Raw genomic sequence first — 23,394 nt, forward strand, 5'->3', positions numbered from 1 at the left:
AGAACTTGAAGGAAATATATGCTAAAGATGGTATTCCATTTCCTTTTCAAGATCACGCGCCACTAAACAAAACTAGCAGAAAATCGAAATCCGCAAGTGACTTACTTTCCTCCACTGACTGTGTGTGGCTTTTAACAGCAGCCGCCACCGCTTTCCATCCATTTATAAACAATAATTTTATTACCCCGGTCGGAATGGTGGTGGGGGCGTGGATGTGAGCGATATGCGGCGATTGGCTACGGCATAAATTACAATCAAAATGAATTGATATGCGTGTTAATAAAGGAGAGCCGGGTACAAGGAGCGAGGCAGACAGGACACAACCAGCGACAGAAACAGAAACAGGAAGTAGTCATCCTGGCAGCATTTCGATTTAACGCTTTTATGATTTCCCGATTTCCAAAGGGCCAAAGGACATGGAGGACACAGGGGAAACTGTGTGCGTCTGAGTCTGCGGGTCTCTTAATTAATAAGCCTGGTCCTGACCCCAGAAGTTGTGTATGTTTGTTGGCTAAATATTTGCCATGGCATAAATTAAAGGGCACTTGCCAGCCACCAGGTACAGTCCCACCCGAAACATTATAGCTGCTTCCCAGTCCTTCAATGCAATTGCTCTGCTGCAGACTGTATAATTATCGAGCCGCTCTTAATGGCAGTGTAATTCAATATTAATTAAATCATCAAATTGCATTTACAGCCGTCGACGACAACAATAAATAAATTAAGCGGCGAAATGACGGAATGCTGATCCCTGCAATCGATTCAGTTTTTTTTTTTATTCTTCCTCGACTTTATCGCAAATTCAGCACTTTAATTTTTGCGCAAAAGTTTTTTGTTTCAATCAGTTTTTTTTTTGTTCTTTTAAGTTGCTTGCTCTGATAACAATATGTTGGCGAAAAACGCAAATTGATTTATTAAAAAAATATATAAATTGTTTTGTAACCTCATTATGAGCGCAAGTTGCGCGTGCAATTTGTTGTAGTCTTTTGGCAGAGAAAGAGCTCGACTTGAAATCGCTATTTCGCTAGGGCAATCATTTTTTTCACGATTGTTGTTATTTTTGTTTAGTTTTCTTTTTTTTTTTTTTGTTTAGTTTTTCGCCTGGGGTTCATCGACCGACAGTGTCGACCTCAAAGTGCTGACACGAGCTCATTGAAAGTCCCCTCCCCCCAAACGCCTCGTGTTGCAATCTCCGGTATTTTTTATTTCGCCTTTATTTCCTATCAGCAATAATCGATGAAAGTCTGAGGTGATATTTTTTCGTGAGTAAATTAGTCTCAGGGAAATCTAGAAGCTGTCACGGATGATCTATCAATGATTAATAGTAATCGTGGCGGGATCATACTTCAATTGAATTTTGTTACAATTCATGGCTGCATTTAATCACGCACTCATATTCTATAAACAGACTTCAATCCTTTATTTAAGCATTAACATTACACATAAATATTATTAACTGTGATATAATATTTGGTGATAAGACATCCCGATAATCAAATCAAACACTAAACCATATATTGAGTATTCATCAAAAATTATGTGAGTAAATGAAGACCTACACACGATATCAAAATATTCCCCACTCGAATTCAGAACCCTAATTGATGATCACCAAAGCTCTAATTGCACTTGTCGGAGTTGTGCAATGTCTTGGGATTTCACTTATTCTTTTAAATATTTATATAGCAATTGGAACGTGAGGAAAGCCGTTGTTTATGTTCCCACGGTTGTTGTACACTTTTCGAGGTAACTGAGAGTCTACAAATAATCAGAAAATTATTTTAAGAACGTTGAATGCATGTCTAGGTTTGGAAAAAAAAACATTTAGAAAAAATAAAACTTTTGTCTAAAATTCCAAATATTTTTGGTTAACCTGAAACATTTTCGTTGATACTTTTCCAAGAAAACTTATTATGTGACGGCATAGACTCAAAACATTCTTATCAACGAAACTTTGGGTTATCTGCAACATTCCGTTCGAGATTCCTGGAACCTCATTGTCATTATATTATACATGGCTCTGGCATAGTATAAATATGCATATCCGATCTTAAGCCATGTACAAGTGTACTCATTACTCATCTAGCTTTTAGCGATTGCATTTTTTTGTTTGTCTCTTTGCATAAGCCACTCAAAAATAAAAAAATAACAACAATATAAAACTGCCGAGTTGGCGGAAAGAAAACACCCAGCTCCGAGCGCAGTAAAAACAATAATCCAAAAAGAATATAATACAACGAAATGAAAAGCGAAAAGAGCAACAAAATAAATGGAGGCAAAAACAATTTGGATGCACCTGTGTCGCCAGCACTACCTGGTTCTTGCTTCTCGGATCTAGATTGAGGCTTTGGCGGCGACGGCGGGGCATTCGCCAACTGGTTCAACCTTCTGCTAAACCCAACGCTCGTCGAAGGTTGCCCCAGAATAGTTTCGCCCACCTCCCAACATAAGACCCAACCCAAAAGCGACCAAAACCATCCGAACAGTGGACATCGCAGCTCGCTTTTTTTGGGCCAAAATCAAATTCAACCAATTTGTAATGGCCCGGAGTCGAAGGCGAAGGCAAATGTCTTCATATGCTTTATGCTACGGCTTGGTCCTCCTCCACTTTGCCTCCTTTTATGGGCCACAGCCAATGAACCGGAGCGACATCATGCAGGGGCCCACACACATGGACGCACACCAAGCGCCCTAAAAAACCAGAGATTATGTATGCTTATGCCGAAGCTTCAAGTTCTCTTTCTATATTAAATTATAGCATTGTATGTATATAAAAATATTAATATTAATATTTATTCTTTATTAACACTTAAACCATTGCTGATTAAATTGACAAAAATATTACAATAAAAATTTCTTGATTTTGGTTAAATAACCTGAAGTTCCTTTCCTTATAAGTATCATAAAGAAAATTTAATAATACATATTTACTAAATATTTATAAGAATTTATTTATTTCTTTTCATTTTGGTTAAGTACTCTAAGGTTCAAGTTCTTTTCCTTATTAATATTATAATGTTAATAAATTAATACACTCTTTGATAAAGTTATAATATTTATATAATAAATTCTTCTATTAAAGCTGTCTACCTTTTTAGTTAAATATCTTAACAAGATGTTTATAACTGAAAAATCTTTATATTATAACAATATTTTCCCCTTTTTTGCTGTTTTGTTACACATAGAATGAACTTAAATTAGAAATAAAGAAAAATCTAATAAATAACCAGTTAATTAGCAACAAATTTGCAGTTTAAAATTTATTTTATTGAAAAATGTCTTTAATTAGTTTAACTCATAAACTTCTCTTTAATCTAGTAACACTTAGTAAGGGTATCTAAGAAAAAAGAAATCCGAAATGTGATTTAATTTATTATTACAAACGTTAAAGGAGTCCGAGTCGTTCGTGGACATGGAAGGACCAGGAAAACTTGTAATTTGCGGGGAAGGGGGTGCAAAGCGATTTACGGCAGCGCATCAATACAACTGCGGAGCACAAGACGCGGGGACTGGCAAATGAGTTCCATTTATATCATTGGTCATTACGGAAATTATGCGACGCCGAAGGAGTCCAAGTCCTGGGAGTCCACGGAAGCGGTATAAAACGATAAAGATACATTGCAAACGGAAGTCCAAGGATGACAATCGCCTTGGGGACGCCCAATGGAGCTGCATGGCCAAGGATGTACGGATGACTCTGGACAGGATTGAAACTGGGGATGGGAAGGGAAAGGGAATGACACTGAACCGACACTGACCATTCACCAAGCGGCCGGGGTGAAGTCGTAAAAAACATTCAAGGCAGAGCCCATCAATAAAAAACGCAAGACAATGGACTCATGGTTTCATGGGGATGAGCAGAGCGGATTCGGCGATGGAAAGGAAGGACTTTTAGACTCGAACAAGATGCCAGCCCACAGATTAGAAATGGTAAGAATCCTGTGAGGAAAGGAGGTGACAGATGAAGAGATTAAATTTTGCCGATTACCATGGGTCGTAAAAACGGCGTATGCTATAGACTAAAAATGTGTTTTAGATTCTCTGAAAATATTTACTAAAAAATAGTTATGAAAAGTTCTAAGCAAATTATATACCCATAAATTAGTTCTTATAATTTGAAACACAAATGTTTCTTTTAAAAAGCCATTTAAAATATAAACCCATGTTTTATTTAATTTGTTAACAAAGTAAAATATTCCTAAAACAGAGTTACAACTCTTGATTTTTGAGAATTTTCTTTGCTTCTAGAATTTAAACCTTAAAAACTGCTTTATTTAAGAATATAGTTTAGCTTAGTGCTTTTATCTTTTAAAGACGTTTACGCCCAATTTATACCCATGCACACCAATGATTGATAGGCTTTTGGTCAAAAACTTTTTGGCACTTGTCCCTTGACGCGATAAATTTCCCTTTTTCGATGCTGCCAACACGAGATTTACGAGCATATTTTGGTGAAAAACTTTCGAGGACCAAACGAAGCGACAGCTAATGAGCTTCTGAAGGACTTTGGCGGCCGCTCTTCATTAAGCTAATGAGTAGAGTGACGCGGCAACTGCTGGAAACTAATGTGTTAACGATTTAAGGTTAAAGTCAGATGGCAAAATAGGAACAAAACAGACCCCATTCCAGCCCGTTCAATGTCAACGCTACGTGTTTGGCATGCAAACCCAGAGAAAGGCTCAGAGTAAAAGTAGAATGCAGAAGGAAGCCCCCCAATCATCCGGCCATGCGATTACATGTGTGAACTATCGATTGAATTAAGACAAGCCAAAAGGGAGGGGTGGGGCGTATGCGAGCCACTTAAGCGTGTCGCTTGACGGCGGCTCATCCTCGACCACTCGAGGAGCATCATAAAAAACGAAAAACGAAAAAACGCACCACCCCGCTAGCCAGACATGCTGAAAGGAAACTCCCCATCCCACACCATCCGATCCCATCGCTACACTCAAAGAAATCGGGTTTCTCTTCCGCATTATTTTCCATAAAAATCAATATTGTTTTAAGATCCCTTATAAAAAAATATTTCTACAGAGCTTAAAAGCATTAAAAGTAAAAATATTTTTTGTTATTATATTTGAGATTTTTGTAGACACTAAATGGTATTTGCTAACCTCAAAAGTCAGAGATAGCATTAAGACATTCCTATAATGTTATTTTAATTTGACCACTTAAATCAGATATTTCTTATAATGTCAATACATTTTTCGCAGTGCATGTCTCATCAAAGCCGTCACACGTCGCAGTGCAGGCATAAAAAGAGTGCCCCGAACGCGCAGCATAATCAAACGGTGTGTGTGTGAACCATAATAATGTTGACAATCATCCCAGTTGTCCGAGATGGTTTTGGTTTGGGACCTGCCCCTAAGCACTGATTATGCCCAGGCTGAACTTAGCCCCATGGCCATGACAATTTACCGATTGTCATTGCCGTGTCTATAAATTTCATTTGACAAGAAGCCGGGCCCTCAACGCTTCCACTCCCCCAACTTGTCCACTCCTGACATCCACTTCAAGCGTTGCCTGTATTCCGGATTTCACTCGTGTCTGGCCTGCGGCTCAAAATATTGCAAAAGAAGTCGGGGAATGGAGCCGGGGACAAGGAGACTTTCGGTCGCCAGCGATTTGCATCAGAATTTCATAATTATTGTTTAATCTGCACTTGAAACTGAATCCCAAAATGTCGCAGACCTCGAGAGGATTCGAAGTGGAAATTGCCATCGGATTGGTTGTGAGCCAAAAAGTCTAAGTGTGCGATCAACGAAAGTGAAATATTGTAAAAGAATATTGGTTTGCTCCACCCAGACAAGAAGGGCGAATAAAACGTAGGCAAAAAATCTACATACAGTATACATATGTATTCACAAGTACCTAGCAAAATGATTCTCTGTTTATTAAAACTATATACCTATATATATCTTGCACATTGAATTTTATTAAAATTAAATTTTTTTAAAGAATTAAAGTCTTTTTGCGTCAGTGTGTCGGCCTTTTCCAATTTCGGCTATAGTTTTTTTCCAACATTTTTTATTGCATGCGCAAGAAATCGAAATTTGACACTTCCTGCTGGTCGAGAATTAAGCTAGAAAAAAAATAAATAAAAAGGGCAAAGGAAAACAAATTAAAATGGCCACTTGATGGCGATCGTCTTGATTGGGGGCCAACACAAAAAAAAACCCAAATTTCCACAAAATTTCTTGCGCAATCCGTCTATGGAGTGCTTTCGTCTGGTTACAAAAACTCCAAAGACGACCGATTTTGTCGAGGAGGAGCTCCGAGTTCTTGGTAGGGAGCAGGAAATCCATATAATCAAAATTAAAATAATAAATTCAAGACCAAAATCTGAAAAGACCGCCACAGTTGATACTGAAAAAGAGAAAAATCAAATTGGGAAAGAAAACAAACAAGCTTGAAGACCTAATATTTTGTCAATGAACATTTACAGCGCAAGGCGTATATGAATTTAGAGATATGGACTCCGTCTCATTGCCGAATTACGCCGCCTTGATCCAATTCACCCCTCCTTTTCTTGTTTAAAGTCCAGCAGATTGCGATTGCCTCAGATGTTGATCTCCATGTTGGCAATTGTAATCCAATGCTGCAGCTCAGATCCAACTTCAATTTTTCGATCGCTCCTGCATGCGCCGTTACGCGACCAAAGTTTGTTGACAGAATTATCCGAGGCCTCGGAGGGATCGAGATGTTTATTTTGATTCTTAAACTGTTGCCCGCGGTGGTCGTCGTCGTCGCTGGAAGCCCATTTATCCATGCCGCCAGACCACACAGCAAATGGACTTCTCGGAAATCAACGGATTCAGATCCCATCTATGACGAAAATTGAGATTTACCCAGTAGTTTCGAAAACATAGATGCTCTGAGTGCAGCTAAATTTGTCATATGGTCTGAAGCAAAATGCAATGCAGAGACACACTTGTAATGACAAAACCATTATCATTAATTTTAGTAGCCTAACAAATTCTACAAAAATTGATCTGCTGATTTGTTTAAAATAGGGTACGCTTTCATATTTTTACTGAATTTAAGATTTATGTTTAAAACCCAATTACTCGACTGTAAGAAACGGAATTTAAATCTAAAATATCTTAGATATTTCTAATTGCATAACATTTTGGAAATATGTTTCAAAAAACTAGCCTGACCATATATTTTAGGAAAAAAAAACATGAATAAGCTAATTAAAATTGTCGTTCAATTTATACGGTCTCAGTTGCAGAGAAGAGTCTTGATACCTGAAAATGTTCGACTAAACACACTGAGTCTTATCGATTGAGGAATTTTTAGGTAATTATAATCTACGATAACTAACAGGGAGATTATTAGCTGACATTGTCATTAAACATTATTTATTTAGTACTTTTATGAACTGTAATAATTTTTTATACCGTTCAAAAAAATTTGCTGAAAAGAAAATTACCAATAGAATAAAATAAAAAGAATTAAATTTCAGTTTATGCTTTAAATTAGTTTTATTTATTACTAAATTGTTTTATGCACACTTATCAACTACTCACAATTGTTTTTAGTTATTAGTTTATCTTAAATTTGTTGTATTCAGTATTCGTGTTTTTCTTCTAGGCTCACACAGACAGAAATTTGAATCCGTTCAAAAATTCTTAAAATGTACAGAATCGCCTTTTTATAAGTAAGTTTATGGGTGTATTTACATTTTCCATTATCGTTCTCAGTTATTATTACATTGTATAGGACTTGTTTGTTTAGTTTACTCCAGTTGAGTTTTGCTCATCGTTTCGTTTCAGTTTCAATTTATACAACATCATCGTCGAGTGTGGTTCTTTAAGTTTGCGGTATTTAAACGTAATACAACCTTTAGTTTTAGATATTTTATTGCTTACTGAAGGGGAGGAGTTGGGGGCGTGGCTAAAACGGAAACGGAAACACGGCCTCTAAGAACAACTATCGCATCTATGATATTATTATTCGCTTCTGCTGTCGCTTAATACTAGTAGAGAAACTAAGGCTAGAACTAATCAACAAATAAGCGTGTGTTACTAACTCGTAATTTGTAATAATGTAGCGATTGTTAATCAGAAGCTGCTAGTTTTAATATACTTTTTTTTTTTTGTTCCTTTTTAATTTATACAATGTTTGTCCTTTATACATACGAGCTCGAATTAATTTTATTTATAATCGATCTTTGCCTTAGTCAGACTGATAATCAGCAAAAGTTCCATCCGAATATGCACTCTCTCTTCCTCTCAATTCGCCCTATCTATTTCAATCTCAATCGATCACTTTCGAAGTTATCAAACTGATATTTAATCGGAATTTATTGTCGCAATCAAAGTACAAGTGAATTGAACGCTAGAAAACCCCCTCAAAAAATGCCTTATATTTTTTGGTAAAAGGGTCAACCAAATTCCCTGAAAAGCGTTTAGTTCTGCAGAAATTATTAATAATTTTTTTTTAAATTAACGAGAGAATGCATATGGGTAGTAGCATGAAATTTAATGTTTTCTTAATGTAATGAACTATTCAAAGATGATTTTAACATAGCTGCGTCGCATGAATAAATATCAACAGTGGTGTTAATGGGATGCCTTGCTCTTAAAATCAAAATATGAAATGAAAAATAAAAGTTCTTGAAATTACACCTATTTTTTTTGTTAACAATACAAAGACAACTTTAAGAAACTTATAAAAAAAATTTCATATAAACTATCGTGAACGTATAACATAAAAATCAAATTTTTTTTGGGGATACACTTAAACTTTGAACATACACATCTTTTCAATGAAAAGGTATTTATCCCATTGTGAAAACCCTATAACGAATTTACTGAAAATCATTATTTTGAGAGGATCGATCCTAAGCTCTTTAACAAACTATTCGAAAATCATTCTTGGAATTGTATTGATTTACTTTAAATTATGTCTAGGGAAAACCTCTGGAATCAAACTCTTTTGGGGGACTACCTTACACCCGGAATGCTTTTAACTTAGTTGACCAGCTGCTGGGGATTCCATTGCGGACCCCGATGATGGAGATGATGGTGCTGCTGGTGCTGCTGCGTGGCGGATGCTGAGGATGCGGAGGAGCCGCTGGCCACCGCCAGTTGGCGTCATAGGTAGAACTCCGGCGAGCTCTGGCTGTCGCCGCCGGCGGCTCCAGCACCACCTCCTCCGCCGCCATTTCCGGTGCCCACCCGCTGCAGGCGCTGCATGAGGGCGTCTCGCTCCTGGCACACCCTCGAGTACTCCAGCTTCAGGCGGTGCAGATCCTGGTTGAGCACCCGGTTGGCCTTCTCCAGCTCGTGGCGCTGATGGAGTCGCTTGGAGCGGCAGTTCTGGGCATAGCCGCGGTTCTTCAGGGTGCGCCTCTTCTGCTTCAGACGCACCACCTCCTCGCGTGGGCAGCCGTGCAGGCGTTTGTTCAGCTCCCGCACCGTCAACGTGGTCAGCATGTCGTCGTTGAGGCAATCCTCCAGCGTGGCATTGCTGTAGGCACCCGAACAGGTCCGAGGCGACATGTTGTTCGAGGATCTGGTCGAGCTGGCGGAGAGTGGGCGGCATGGCTGCAGTGCAGCGCGTGTGATCACGCAGGATCCGCCGCCCACGCTGCCAGGACCTCCACTGCCACTCCCACCGCCACCGCCGCCGCTGCCGCCTCCTCCGCTGCTGCCACTCCCATTGCTGGGCACTTGGGGCAGACAGGTGGGCGTGAGGGATCCGGGGGCACCACTGCCGTACGAATTCGAGTGCATATTGATGGGCGTCAGTTCCAGGTTGTGGAAATGGTGGTGATGGTGGTGCGGATATTTGCCCTGCTGCAGCACCACCTGGTGCGGATGCGGATGCGGATGTGGGTGTGGGTGGGGGTGTGGATGACCTCCGTGTCCGTGTGGATGATGCTGGGCCTGCATCAGCGGCTGACCGTGATGATGGTGGTGAGCCGCCGCCGCCTGCAGGGCGTAGTCCCGCTGCCTGTCCCACTCCTCCGCCTCCTCCTGGGATCCGGGATAGGCCAGGGGTCGCAGGTCCAGCGGCTGTTGCTCCGCCCGTATGGAGTTGGTCAGCCACATCATGTCGTGGCTCAGGCCGGCACTCACCGAGGCTGCTCCGGCGGAGGCAGCAACGGCGGCGGCAGCGGCGGATGCGGATGCGGATACGGAACTGCCTGGAGTACGGGCATAGTGGTGGGCATAGGTCTGGGCCGGACAGCTGCTGCTGCCCGTGGGCGAACCCACCACGGGCGGCGTTTCCGGCGGCGTTGAGGGCACTCCGCCCGGAACTCCGGCGGCCGCCGCTCCCGAGGACGTGTTCACCAGAATGGCCTGTCCAGGCAGCGGACCATATTGCTCCGGCGGCGGCGACAGCGGTTGCAGGCGCCGTTCGTCCATGTGCCACTGGTGGTGGCCGGAGAAGGACCTCAGCTTGATGTGCGGCGAGGGGGAGACCTCCACGGCGCCGGCGGGCTCTGGTCCGGAAAGGGGCAGCGATTCCGGCTCATCCTCCGGATTTGTCGGCTCTCCGTGGATCGTCGTCCATTTGACGGCCACCGGTTGCGGCGGACTGTGATCCTCGCGCTTCACATGACCAATGGTGGTCACTTGGGCGCCAGAGCCACCGTGTGCCTGGCCAGCTCCATTAACGCCCACCTCCAGGTGGTGCAGATCGAACTCCTGCACGTACGTGTCGTTTATGGTGGGATCCTCCATTTTCATTGGATCGACCAGGGACCGGAGAGGGTCGTTTACGGGTCTCACATGCAAGGGAGTTGCCGTAGTGGGTGGTGGGTGGTCTCGAAGGTCAACTACGCGATCGGGGACTACGATTACGGAACTGGGGCACAGGTGCTTGTAGCCTTCGCTTCCGATTTTAATTTTCTTTTGGGTTTATTATGAGCTTACTATACAAATTATTATTTGAGTAGGATATTTCTTGATAAAATGGTTATTTTTCAAGATTTCTTTGATTTGTTGGTCGTGTTATCCAAGAAACTCGATGAGAAATTCTATCTTTACCAGTGTATTTTTATGCTTTTATAATATGTTTTTTTTTTAAATTTAAAATGTAACAGTATATTTTAATTTAGCGATCACTTTCCGCACTTTGGGGCTTTCTTTATAAGCTCGCTCTCTCTCTAACTCGCTCACTAATTTCGCGAACGCGCTTTTCGCGTCCAATTTGAAAGAGTTAACGGTGGCGACTGAGCTCCGGATCCGGGTTTTACTTCTGCCGGACTGACACTGACTGGGGGGTGGCTCTGGTCTGGAAGCTCTGCTCTGGACGCTCTGCTCCCTGAACTGGATGTTAACTGTTAGCTGTTAGAATGGCAGCGACGCGCGCACTTACCCATGCCCACACTCACACACCTATTCCCATAAAGCCAAAAAAGCCGACCAACACAACAACAGTGCAAACCGAGCTCGAACGCCATTCGCTGCTGGCTTTTTGCTCCGAGGGCTCCTGCTGGAAATGAAACTAGCGGTGGAATGATGGAAGTGGCGGTGGCCAGTGGAAGGGAAGGGAAAGCACTTGTCGGCGAGAGAGGGAGAGAGAGAGAAGGAGAGCGGAGAGCCAGGCACCCTTTCGCAATGTTGTTCTTGTTCTTGTTGCTTTTGCCGGTTCTCGCGCACAACAACAAAAGTCAAGCCGGGAAAGCTTTGTAGACTCGATGCACTGCACAGTGGGACAAGAAGCTAAAAATTACCGTAAATAAATTCGAAAAGCCACTAAAATACCATGAAAACATAAATTTTAAGAGAAACATTTGAGAAATGAATTTGTGTCTGCAAGATACTTTTTTATCTCAAAGATACTTTTGTAACTGAAAGATACATTTCAATGTCACGGATTCTTTATTGTCAAAAATATCAACATTGATGTTAAGAAAAATTGTGTTGTTGTTTTGATATTTTTTAAAACGCATCAACGTATTGACGTATTAACAAATTGAAGGAAATTATAAAAACAGGTTACGTTCAAAAACGTAAAGAGAAAAATAAGATGAGCTTCAATATGGTGGGGGATAGAGCAAAGGAACTGTAATAATTTAAACATGTTTAGTAAAAATGTAATCTTCCAATTGAAAATTTAAAATTATCAAATTAAATTAAGTGAACTAATGCAACATATGGAATTTGACCTTAAAAATGTTTTTGTATTTTAAAACATCAGCATAGATCTTAAAAAAAACTAAAGGACCTCTGGAATTCGTTTTGAAAAAAATTATCAAGTAAATCAAGTTTAAAATTTTGGTTTTGCTGCCGTTTTACCATGTTAAATATGTTAAATACATTCTTATTTTTTACATGCATTGAATGGGCGATTGCGCCATTGTGCAGGAGTTCAAATCTATGCTCTGGGGTTTCAACTCTGGTGGTGGAATCTCCGCATTTGTTGTTGCTGCCACTGCCGTTCAGTTCGTTTCATTTTGGCAGAGCTCTTGAAGTAGGCGTTTTGAATTGCCATGGAGCGCATAAAAAATGGCACACATAGACACACAGACACACCTTATGCTGTCGTCGGCTCCGCCCATTTGTCCGTTGTGTGTGTGTATCTGTGTTTTTGTGGCGCTCTCCCCATTTTTAAGTGTGTTAGTGTCTGAATATTTATGAGCAACTACCACGAAAATTCCTACATAGCTCCATTCGCCGATTTCCAGTCTCATTTGGCTGGCCATCGCTATAAGAAGTCGGAGATGGAGATGGATATATCTACACATATATAAGTATTTATCCGCAGGAGTGGGTCGCACAGGCACACACAACCGGGAACATCCACATCCACTGTTCCATTTTCCAGTGCATAAGTCAATGGGAGATGTTTTAGCCGAGATAAGTCGCTCGATTTGTTTTGGCTCGTATATAATACAGTCCCCACTTTTCTATATGGTATGTGTGTTTGCTTTTGGCCAAAGGATTCCATGGTGCACAGGTGCATTTTGTTGCTGAGCCAGCAAAAAATGGACGCAGAGACCTTACCAACCTCCAAAAACCCATCTTGGACATGCGATTCTTTTGTTTTACTTTAATTTGGCCTCTTTTTTTTTTGGTGTTTTGAGCAAATGTTTTGGCTTCTTTGGCCAAACAGATTTCTCTGATGTAATATTGTTGTGAGATATGAGCAGAAATTGAGGGGCTCCTCCTTTGTTTGTGCAACAAGTTCTGGGTCGGCAGAAGTGGGAGAACGGAATATGGGCTAGTATTGCCAATAAGCATTCCAAATATACAAACTCTTAAACAAGTTTGGTTCTGTATTTAACTTCTAGTGTCTCTGATATGGACAAATGAAGATCTGGAATAATTAAATTCACCATATATAAAAAAAAATTATATACTTTCCCTTAAGTCTGTTTAAGCTATACAATTCTTCAATATTAGAAGCCATTAAAATATAGGTATGATTAAGCAAAGGTATTAATGTAATTAAATTAAATGTACCTATCAATATAGCAATTCATAATTTAAATGAAAATTTTGACAGTAAAAAATATTGTCAAATTACATTTTTACATTACAGCAAATTTGAATGCCATAATTTTAAAACAAAAACCAATCAAATGAGTAATTTTTTCTTATGTTCTTATTATCAGCCAATTTTTGTGTTGCCTTAGCGGAGAACTTGAGAATTTTCCCTTGATAAATGAACCTTTACACATTTAAATATTATAACTATGTGCTTCATTACTTTTTCCATACTTATTTAAATTTTTAGACTTTTTTTTAACCTTTTAGTTTTCAATCGATCCTAATCCTTCTATTCTCTAGTAGAACATTTCAATGAACTATTTCCCCCAGAGAACTATTCTCGTATTTGGTTAGCTTGTGAGCCACAAAAGTGACCACAAAAACTTTGCTCCACTTGCTGCGACAACTGGGCTTGGGCTTCGTAGCCGTAACCCCCATCCACAGCGCTCGGCATCCCCTGGCACACCCATTCTCCACGCAATTGTTGTGTCGCAGGGAATTGCGAAAGGGGCGGATGGAGGCATAAAACAGGATTCTCCTTGGCCTCTCTGCCAGCAGGAAAAACATAAAACAAAATCAAATCAAGCGCTGTGGGTGGGAAATGCAAAGGAGGGGGAGGACTGGGCTTCATTGAAGCTTGTCAAAATTAAATTGAACACAATCGAATTATCCTCTGTATGCTCCATTTGGTTGTCTGTGCTGATTTCCAGCGATGCGCGGGTTTGAGGGGGATTAACCAGAAAACCGGACAGAAAACCAACAGGAAAAAGAGATAGATGGTCAGGAAGGAGCAGCACTTAAGCATATTAAAAAGGGTTAAAGGTGTGTCAATATTTATCTGCGGCCAATTAAAAATATTTTAATAACCAACTCGAGAAGATTCAGTCGGCTGGAGTTCGTTGTTTCAGACACGTGTTGGCAAACTTTTTCGAATCTCTTATTTCTTATTTGCACTTAGCCCCCATGACTCAAAGTATGCAACGATTTAGCTGGAAAAAAGCTAGTCACATGGCATAAAAGGGTGTTACAGGATTCAAGTTCATAATAAAAATACGATGAGACCCCTACAATTTCGCTAAGCAATAAATCAAAACCCCTGGTTATAACTCTTAAGCTTTAAAATATCGAAATTTGACATTTTCAGATTATTTTCATTTTTAATAAATTTATATTTCATTTTTAAGAGATTGTTTATAAGAAATAAGAATTAATTTGAAATTATTCTTAATAACAACAATTTAATGTTTTAAGATTTAACGATTTTAAAAACTTTTTAATTGCAAAATAGTAGCTGTTTTAGAATTAATAGTTATTTTAAATCGTTTTAGTTACTATAGTAATCCACAAAGTCATGATTTTTAAATTAGTTAGCACTACTAACTACTATCAAATAAATCATGAAACCGAAATCGCTGGTATTAAGCCGTCGTATTACGAAACCAACATCTACCGTCTTTATATCTGCTCATTTGCATCCATTTCGAAGGGCTCCCATTGTCAACTGAATCCGAGTGCAAATATTTGTACGCGATTCCTTTCAATTGCATTTCAATTGTTGGCGATGAGGATGATGATGTGTATGTAGATGTCAATAATCATTTCCTCCCGCATCGAGTGAACGCATTTGACAATGTTTATTACGCCGGATTAGGCAGCATTACAACTTACGGGGAAAAAAAGGCGCTCAATCGTGGTCGCCATTCTGGCATGTGGTGATGTGATTGATTGTACCCGGCAGTGGCAGTACATCCCCCCAAAAACCCCTCCAGATCATCGCTTGAAGTGCACTTAAAGCACGAAGTAAAGTCGTGTTTTATCACAAACAATTTCTGGTAAATCTACAGAAAATCGATTTTGAAAAATAAAGAAAAAAACGTTGACATGTTCATGTCAATTTACCTTCTGTACCCCAGTGAAAAGCCACCGTCCTCATTTTTTTGTCCACATGTCTCAATGCACAAAATCAGCGGGAGTGCAACTCGATTGGGGGTCGCCTGTGTGCTAGGCAATGAATTTTTACACGATTTTTGCCCCTATTTCAAAACGACGGGTTTAATGACTTGTGAAAAGGAGTCAGAGAACAAGAGCAGCAAATTTGTATTTCACTTTATTTTAATCATTTTGCACCAATTTTAGTTTGAGTTTAAGGCTCTGAAATCTATGTTTTTTTCATAAATAGACTTAAACAAATACACGATTAATTTATAAAATTAACAGCTAAAACTGCAACATAATTTTTCTTATTGGTTTTCTTAATATTTGGGTATTCTCAGACCTCAAACTATTATTTATGTCAAATTTATATAGAATATAAACATGTATTAATACCTTAAAATTTTTGGTCTATAATAATATGAAAAAAAATATAATTTATATTATTTCTAAATAAGAAAAGCTAATTTCACAGATAACAGACTTAATTTAGAGACGATCCTGAAGTAAAGAGCTTAACCCAGTGATTAACTAATAAGAAAGGCCTTCATTCTTAATGTTTAAATATCACTTGATTCGAAATAATGCATTGGCAGACACAGTTGCCAATCGGTAGTGCAAGGAAAACAAATGTCGCAGCCATTTATCACTTGGCTGGTCCTTCGCTGAGCAAACAGGCTTCGTCCTGCGGCAGGACCTGTGATAATCGGTGTCTGTGGCAACAGGGCCATAACGATCCACCATTTATACGGCTTACACCTTCGCCCCAGGCCCAGAATCGTCGTCTTCCGGAGTCAACAAATTGACAGCAAATATTTCAATTATTCTGCCCCGGTCCTTATTTATGGAAATACCCCCCAACAACCGCAATTTCGCTGCTGGCAAGGGGATATTGACCCCCGTTTAGACCAGTTGATGTTTGTTTACAAATCGCTGGACATAATTTATTTGTTTCGATTGTTTTGCTTTTAGCTTTGGATCTGCCTGCCAATCGCCGAATGATAAACTGCGCTCGTTGATAAGAAAACGAAACCCAAAGGGTGTGAGTAAGGGGTTGTTTTGGTCGGGGTCACCCTTCCTGCTCATTAGGAAGCAATTATCCGTTTAGGGTTGCAATAACACCACCACCCACCCACCCCTTTTACGGCCAAAGGAAAAATTGAAGGTCAGGTACACTGTCACCGGATGTCAACGACTGTCAGTTTGACACTGCCATCGGTGACAGTTGACAGCCGGGGAAACGCCCCCAAATGTGTCGTCTGTATAATATGGCCAATTTGGCAAGTTAGTTGTAACTGAGAACGAAATGAGGATGTTCTTAAAGGGATTACTATTATATGTCCACAGAATAATAATTCACTGGTTGAAGTTTAAAGTAAATTGAATTAATAGACTGATAGTAAGGCTGATTATAGCTTTATTGAGGAACTAAAACTTAAAAAAAAGAAAAGGTTTCAATTTAGAAGGCTATTGAATAGTTATAAACTTATCAGTTAGGATCTGATTTGGCTATATAAAGGTATTAGTTAAAGTTAAATGGTAATGCAAACTTTGTTTATATGAGAAACTAATTAATATTTAAGACTTTTTTGAGTAAAAAAAAGAAAATTCGTTTATATTATGAAGGGATATTATTATTTTTAAGATCATATTCTATAAGCTATTTTTAAATTAACACGAAGAGATTTGCTAAAATCATAAAAATATAATCTAGTTATTATTTGAATTAAATAGAGTTGGTATTTATTAAAAGATTTGTTGGCAGGTGGACAAACAGATAATTCTCAATTTTAAATACTATCGAACCCAAAATGAAATCCAGTTCGTTTAGTCAGTTTCTGCAAATGTATGAGTATGGGATTGCGCCACATGTTGGAGAAGGCGAATCCTTTGCCCCTTCTGTCCGCCTTCTTTGTTTTTCAATAAAATTCGAATAAATTCAGTTTGCAAGCCATAAATTATGTCCAGTTTGGTTTCGACTCACACACGTGTTGCCAGAGGCCAGAAGCCAAATACCAAATACCAAATGCCAAAAGCCAACTAATAACGCGCAGCGGTCGTGCCTCCCAAATGTAGGCTATGCGATATGTGTTTTTTGTCTGAATGTTTTTTCCGTTCTGACTGCCACTGTGTTACTGTCCCCCATAAATATTTGCGCAATAAATTTTTTAATCTTGTCGCTTTAATCGCACAAATGTCGCTGCCTTTTATACGCACCCACACAGATGTCCAGCACGCACACAGATTATGGACCTACCCCCTCTCCCCTCCCCCCTTCCCAATCTGACATTATAGTCAACCTAGACCCCCGGTAGAAGCAAAATCAATTTCACTATCGTTGACCAAAGGGCAAAGCAAGGCCACAGAAGAGGAAAGCGGGGATCGTAGCGAAGCATTGGATACCCTGCCAAAGGAGTTCCAGATGCCATTGACATATAATCCCAAAAGGACCCCAAACTTGTATTCAATTACCCACTACTTTTGAACAAGAAGCTAAAAACTACAAAATATATTGTGTTTACACTCGGTTTAAAATTTGTTTTCTAAAGCATTTTATAATAATCAATTGGCGAACCTTAAATAAATAAATAAGATGTACGAAAAAAAATTACTGATTAATAATTATAATTAATTAATTATAATTAATACTCAACTCATATTAGGGTTACACAAACTTAAAACTCCTTAAAACTCAACACATTTAATGGCTTTCAGATTTTTAACTTTCTATAAAATATATTTACTGTAGAGTACCTCATGGTCGAAATTGTTACTCCCATTTTTACATTTCCAAGTTCTGTTCTTTACCGTCTTTTTTTGTGAGCCGTACAGACGGCAACGACTTCCGGAGGACGGGGGATGATGCTGAGACAAAGGGATTCAATAAAAAATATCAAACATATTCGTAACGGTCAAATGGAGGAATCTCCACTGTCCTCTCCCTTTCCTCTCTTTTGGTCTATCACCCCCCTCTCGCTCACATCCGGTCGCAGGACGAGTGCAAACATATTTATGGCCGCCGACTGCATTTTATGCGTTGTCCAACACTCAATTACCATAACGGAGAATGGCAGTGTGGCTAGTTGTCTCGCTCTGGCACCTAGCACACTTTGCATACGAATCGCATAAAATTGGAAGGACCAAGATGATATGCTTCTTGACCGAAACAAAGCTTCTGGGGGCTCGTTGTGGGCCATTTGATTCGGTTAGGACCAAATTATTATTGCCCCGAGCTCGGTCGTCATCGGTCATTGATGTGGCCGGCAAATGTGCGAAGCATTATAATTTATATGTTTCAAACCTCAAATGGTTGCGACCTAACCTCAAATAGGGTATGGAATTGGAGGATAGGAAATATCAAATCAGGCATTTGCCTTAATCAAGTAAAGATTTAAAATCTGAATTAGATAAAAGTTTTATTATATCATCGATTGGAAGTCAAGTTTTTCTTTTTAAGAAATGGTTGAAACCGTTTAACTTACCCGAAAATAAAATTAAATTTAGGGTTTAATTTGAATTTTTTTAATTTTTAAAATATATCCTACTTTTGTGCCATTTTTTTTTTTTTGTATTATTGCGTAACATTACAGAAATGTTTAATTTCCATAAGAGTTCAACGTTATTAATTTTACATTTAATTTGTAAAATCAGTGCCTAGTGGAGCATAAGCAAATAGGTATATCAAAATAAACCTAGCTCGAAAACTAGTCAAAGATGAAACCCAATTGTTCCATATCCTTTTGGACACCATTACCCGAACATTGCTCCTTCAGCATGTCCAGCCAGAGCGTATAAGAGTAATCCTCATGCAATCCCCCATAGCTGAAAAGGTGTAATAAAATTAACAAAATTGTAAGATTTATAAAGAAATACTTCTATACTCACCGCTTGGGCAGATGTTCTGGATTGATGTGTTTATGCAGGGATGTCATATCACTGCCATGGATGTAAAGTTTTTCTTTCATGGCGGAATTGAGGAAAGGCTTAAATATCTTGAATGCCGCATTGAAGACCCAATTCTGGTTAACGATATGGAGGGCGGATGTCCTAATAGGCATAGAGGTCTGTTAAGGCAAAAGATCGATTACATTTTGTATTAACTGAAATTTATATGAGTTTCTATATTGCCACACTTACCACCAGCAGGGCAATCATCTTTTGTGCCACACTGGGACTCAGGTGGAGTATATGTTCCAGGCCCAGATCCTGCAGGTCGAAGATTCCCACTCCGCCCACGATCTGTGAGATGGGCTCCAAGCTGCCCAGCTCCTGCAGGACAATGGTGGCCCGGAATATATCGTCGATGGTCACGCGATTGGGTCGCCACAGACCAAATCGGTAGATGAGTATACGGTGGCCATGTTGGTCCCGATAGGGCGTCACTGTCAGGATGTTCGACTGTCCAATGTGGCGCAGCTCCAGAGGACGAACCTTCTCGTAGTAGCTTTTGTTGTGCTCCCGAAATTTGTAATAGCTGCAGAGCTGAAAGAGAAACAAGTTATTTATTGTTTTTAATAAATGAAAATTAAGTAAACAAAATATATTTTTTTATTTAAGAAGTCTCTATAATGAGAAACCTACAATTATAATTTCAAAATTCTATTAAAAACATTTTTAAAAAACTAGAAGAAGTATTTTTAAAAGTTTTAAGTACCTAAAACTTTTGCAAGTTTTCTTTGTCTAAAATAAATATATAGTGTTCCAAAAACAAAACAAATTCTTTTAATTTTTAAAATAAGACCACATATTGAAAGCAGTAAATTTAAAGTATTTGTACTTACAAAAAAAAATAGAATTGTTTATAAAGATATAGCATACCAATCTGTAGCTGTTCTCTATTTTCCAGTAGCGGGCTCTCAGAAATTTCTCCAAATGTTTCGCATCATTTCTGTGTGGTTGGCAATCATTGTGTTCTGCAAAGTTTTTATTTAAATTTAATTCCAGAAAATCTCCCATCAAAAGAGGGATACTATACCAACCTAATATGTAGCTGCGGAATTGTTCGATAATCTTGTCTTTGGAACTGGGACACTCGCCCTGCTCCTCGGCAAGTCGACGAATGTGCTCCGGGACCTCCTCCTCGGTGATATTCAGCTTGTGCTCGATGGTGGGCATGTTGAGGGATCCACTGCTGGTCGTCTAAAAATGCATAACCCAAACGTTATACATAATGTGGCTATCAAGTGTACCGCTAAACTATTTTCACATGCGTTTCGCACCAGCAATAAAAAAGCTTAGAATAAACAAAGCACCGGTTGTGAAAAACGATTATGATTGTGCACGACCTCCGCAAGTCTCATTGTTAGCAACATTTTCCCCTGATTGACACTTATAAATTCTATTAACTATTGATGGGTGTCTTTCCTGTTACCATTTGATTAGTTGCGATCCGCTCGACTTCAAGTGTGCAACTGAGCCCCCGAACGGAATCAGAATCCGGCCAAATGTTCCCAGTCCCATGCAAAATGCTGTTTGTCGTTACACATGTATGCCACCATTAAATATTAAGTAGAAACCGAACAGCAATGAACATGACAGAGCTCCGCGATAGCGGGAGGGAGACAGCTAATCGGCCGATAACAGTATGTCGCAGAAATCAAGTTATTTTTAGTTAAGCCCGCTGTTAATCAGGGAGGCAAATAATTTAAAGGAATATATTAAAAACAATTCAATTGCGTAGTTTTAAAATCATTTAAATGGGTTTTAGGTAATAGGAGCATTTCGATAATCACCACATAATGATTATTGATCGATTTCATTCGTGAATCTTTATATATATCGCATATTATTATATCAGCTAAATAGGTTTCAAGCTTTAAGAAAAAAATTGCAAATAAATCCAATTTGTTTTTAAGTGTATAAATCTTATGATTTTGATTGTTAATTGCTAAAAAATTTCAAATTTCCAAATTGACTTTCAAATCATATTCAAGTTATGAATATTTCGTTAAACTTAATTTTATTTTTGTGTTATTATAATTCAATTTTAATTGAAACCAAAATGCTTATCTTGTTTGCTAACCATAAATAATTATTATTATGAAAAAGGTCTTATGATTCAGTAGACATTTGAGTGTGTTTAAAGCAAAATTACTGAGAAATAATTATATGTTTACCCTATGAACAACTGTGAACAAATTCGATGCTGAATTATAAACTAACGCTGGAAACCTCAACTAAATATATTACTAAATTAATGTATTGCTTTACAACTTATACTGTTCTGTTGCAAAGTGTAATATGTGTCTCGCCCTTGGCCGGGATCCCCGATCCCCGATTCCGATCCTATCCCTTAAAAACCCAGCCTCGCCCCCTTGTATTGGATCCGTGATAAGCGGGTCGGTATTCTAATCGATTCAATGGCTAATCAGGTCGCTTGGGGTCCGCCGCTGCAATGTTGTGACTTCGACACCTACATGTGTACTATATACGTTTTTAGCAGATAATGATGATGCCACCGCAATCTCAAAGTGCAGTGCACAGAAATATCGCACGTGGTGGGCCGTGCAAAGTGCCTGGGTCAATATTTAATAGTATTCAAACGAATTCCGACTAATTACACGGTACTAGGCGTTTCCGAGGGTGGTAACCATTTGCAATGTCAAAACTCCAATGCGGCACTACTTCGGTTCAAATGTTAATGAACTCGCTATTGTTGTGGTTAATTGTCTCCATACAATTGGAGTTAATCACAAGAATTGTTGACTTAGGCCCAATTAGTGATTTTGATAATAAACAACTTTTTCAATGCCCCGCCTGTCTGCCAACACCTGGTTTATCACCCCATTAGTTCGGGGTCTCCACTTTCATTACCAGGTAATAATGCTACGATCCGAGTTGGGTGGCTATTGTTTCTGGTCACGGTTTTTCACATCGAAATACGGGGAACCCGGCTTAACAAAGATCGCACACAGCTGACACAAGTGGCATCGCAGAAGTTTGCGTTGAAACTGAGCTGCGGATCGTTTAGAACAAAACTTTTTACGAGCCAGAACTCTCAATGAAAAAAGATGAGAAAAAGTGCAGCCGTAATGACCACAAACCAGTATGGGAGAATAAAAAACCAGCATCAGAATGGGGAGAGCTAATTCAACGATCTGAAACTGAAAACACCCTTGAAGGCAGACTGGGGTTAATATTTTTTGTCTTAAAGGTATATTTCATATACTTTTGTTCATATGATTTTTTTTATTAATTATTCATTAGAATAATCAACATTTAATGTAGGTAATGAAATTAGAAAAGAGATGTTTTTGGTATAATCTCAAATAAATACATTAATATTTTTTTTTGTTTTTTTTGTTGCATTTGATTCATATGATCCTTTTTTTTTTTATTTTAAAATAATGAGTACTAATAAAAATAATATGAATTATTTATGATGATCATTTTTAATTATTAATATTTAGAACATTATGGTTGGATTCTCTACCTCGAAAATCTTAATCAAATTTGTTAGACAAGTGGCTAAAACTTTTATAAAAATGATTTAATTGGGAATAACCAATGGGAATGCATTCAATTTTTCCCCGTAAGATATTTTCTATATGTCAGCCAAAAATTCCCCAACTAAATAGGGTACAAACTGCACTTCACGTATAACGTGATCTCAACTGATGCTTGTCAAACAAGAAACTACATTGTTTGTGGATAAGAGAATATTTCTGGACAAGATTTGATGCTGGATAAGTTCAATGAGCTTCGGTGACGTCACAGCCAGAAGGGTTCTTACTGGCCCCACGCAAAGATCGGATATCCAGAATATTATTTTTAAACAAAACGTTTACCTTTTAAAACTTGTTTCTGTTTTGCAGTGAAAATCGCAACGGGATGGGGAGTGTTCCTGCCCCTTTATGACGTCTTGTTGGGCAAGGTCAGTATACAGCAGAAAAAACCAGTTCGCTTTTAACCATGGTCTTGGCTCTGGGCACCTAAGCAAATGGCTTTGAAAAATTCATACAACCAGGTGGTTAATTGAAAAGCAATCTGCATTTCAACTGTGCAGATTGTAATT

General features: G+C 39.0%; 2 protein-coding genes across 3 annotated transcripts; both read right to left on the reverse strand.

Annotated features, from left to right (window-relative positions):
- Positions 1–7,459: 7,459 nt before the first annotated feature.
- Positions 7,460–11,227, reverse strand: LOC128262486 (transcription factor Maf). The gene has a single exon (XM_052996766.1). It carries the CDS (start codon positions 10,698–10,700, stop codon positions 9,099–9,101), a length of 1,602 nt encoding a protein of 533 aa, XP_052852726.1. The 5' UTR covers positions 10,701–11,227; the 3' UTR covers positions 7,460–9,098.
- Positions 11,228–18,777: 7,550 nt separating this feature from the next.
- Positions 18,778–22,353, reverse strand: LOC128262477 (alpha-tocopherol transfer protein). Of its 2 annotated transcripts, none has more exons than XM_052996755.1 (6): positions 22,194–22,353; positions 20,360–20,519; positions 20,199–20,293; positions 19,518–19,862; positions 19,266–19,444; positions 18,778–19,202 (listed from the first exon to the last, which is right to left on the reverse strand). In XM_052996755.1, the coding sequence occupies exons 2-6, from the start codon at positions 20,493–20,495 to the stop codon at positions 19,085–19,087; spliced, it is 873 nt and encodes a 290-aa protein (XP_052852715.1). In that variant the 5' UTR covers positions 20,496–20,519; positions 22,194–22,353; the 3' UTR covers positions 18,778–19,084. The 2 variants fall into 2 exon arrangements, with proteins under 2 accessions (XP_052852715.1, XP_052852714.1); XM_052996754.1 differs by lacking the exon at positions 22,194–22,353 and adding an exon at positions 20,752–20,901.
- Between the last annotated feature and the right edge of the window lie 1,041 nt (positions 22,354–23,394).

The sequence above is a fragment of the Drosophila gunungcola genome, unplaced genomic scaffold, assembly GCF_025200985.1.
Source record: "Drosophila gunungcola strain Sukarami unplaced genomic scaffold, Dgunungcola_SK_2 000001F, whole genome shotgun sequence".
Lineage (NCBI taxonomy): Eukaryota > Metazoa > Arthropoda > Insecta > Diptera > Drosophilidae > Drosophila > Drosophila gunungcola.

Coding starts and splice junctions, on each gene's coding strand:
- LOC128262486 (XM_052996766.1), bottom strand. CDS start 10,700: ATGAAAATGGAGGATCCCACCATAAACGACACGTACGTGCAGGAGTTC.
- LOC128262477 (XM_052996754.1), bottom strand. Junction 19,863..20,198: donor TAGAGAACAGCTACAGATTG/GTATGCTATATC, acceptor TTTCTCTTTCAG/CTCTGCAGCTATTACAAATT. Junction 19,203..19,265: donor CCAGAACATCTGCCCAAGCG/GTGAGTATAGAA, acceptor ACACCTTTTCAG/CTATGGGGGATTGCATGAGG.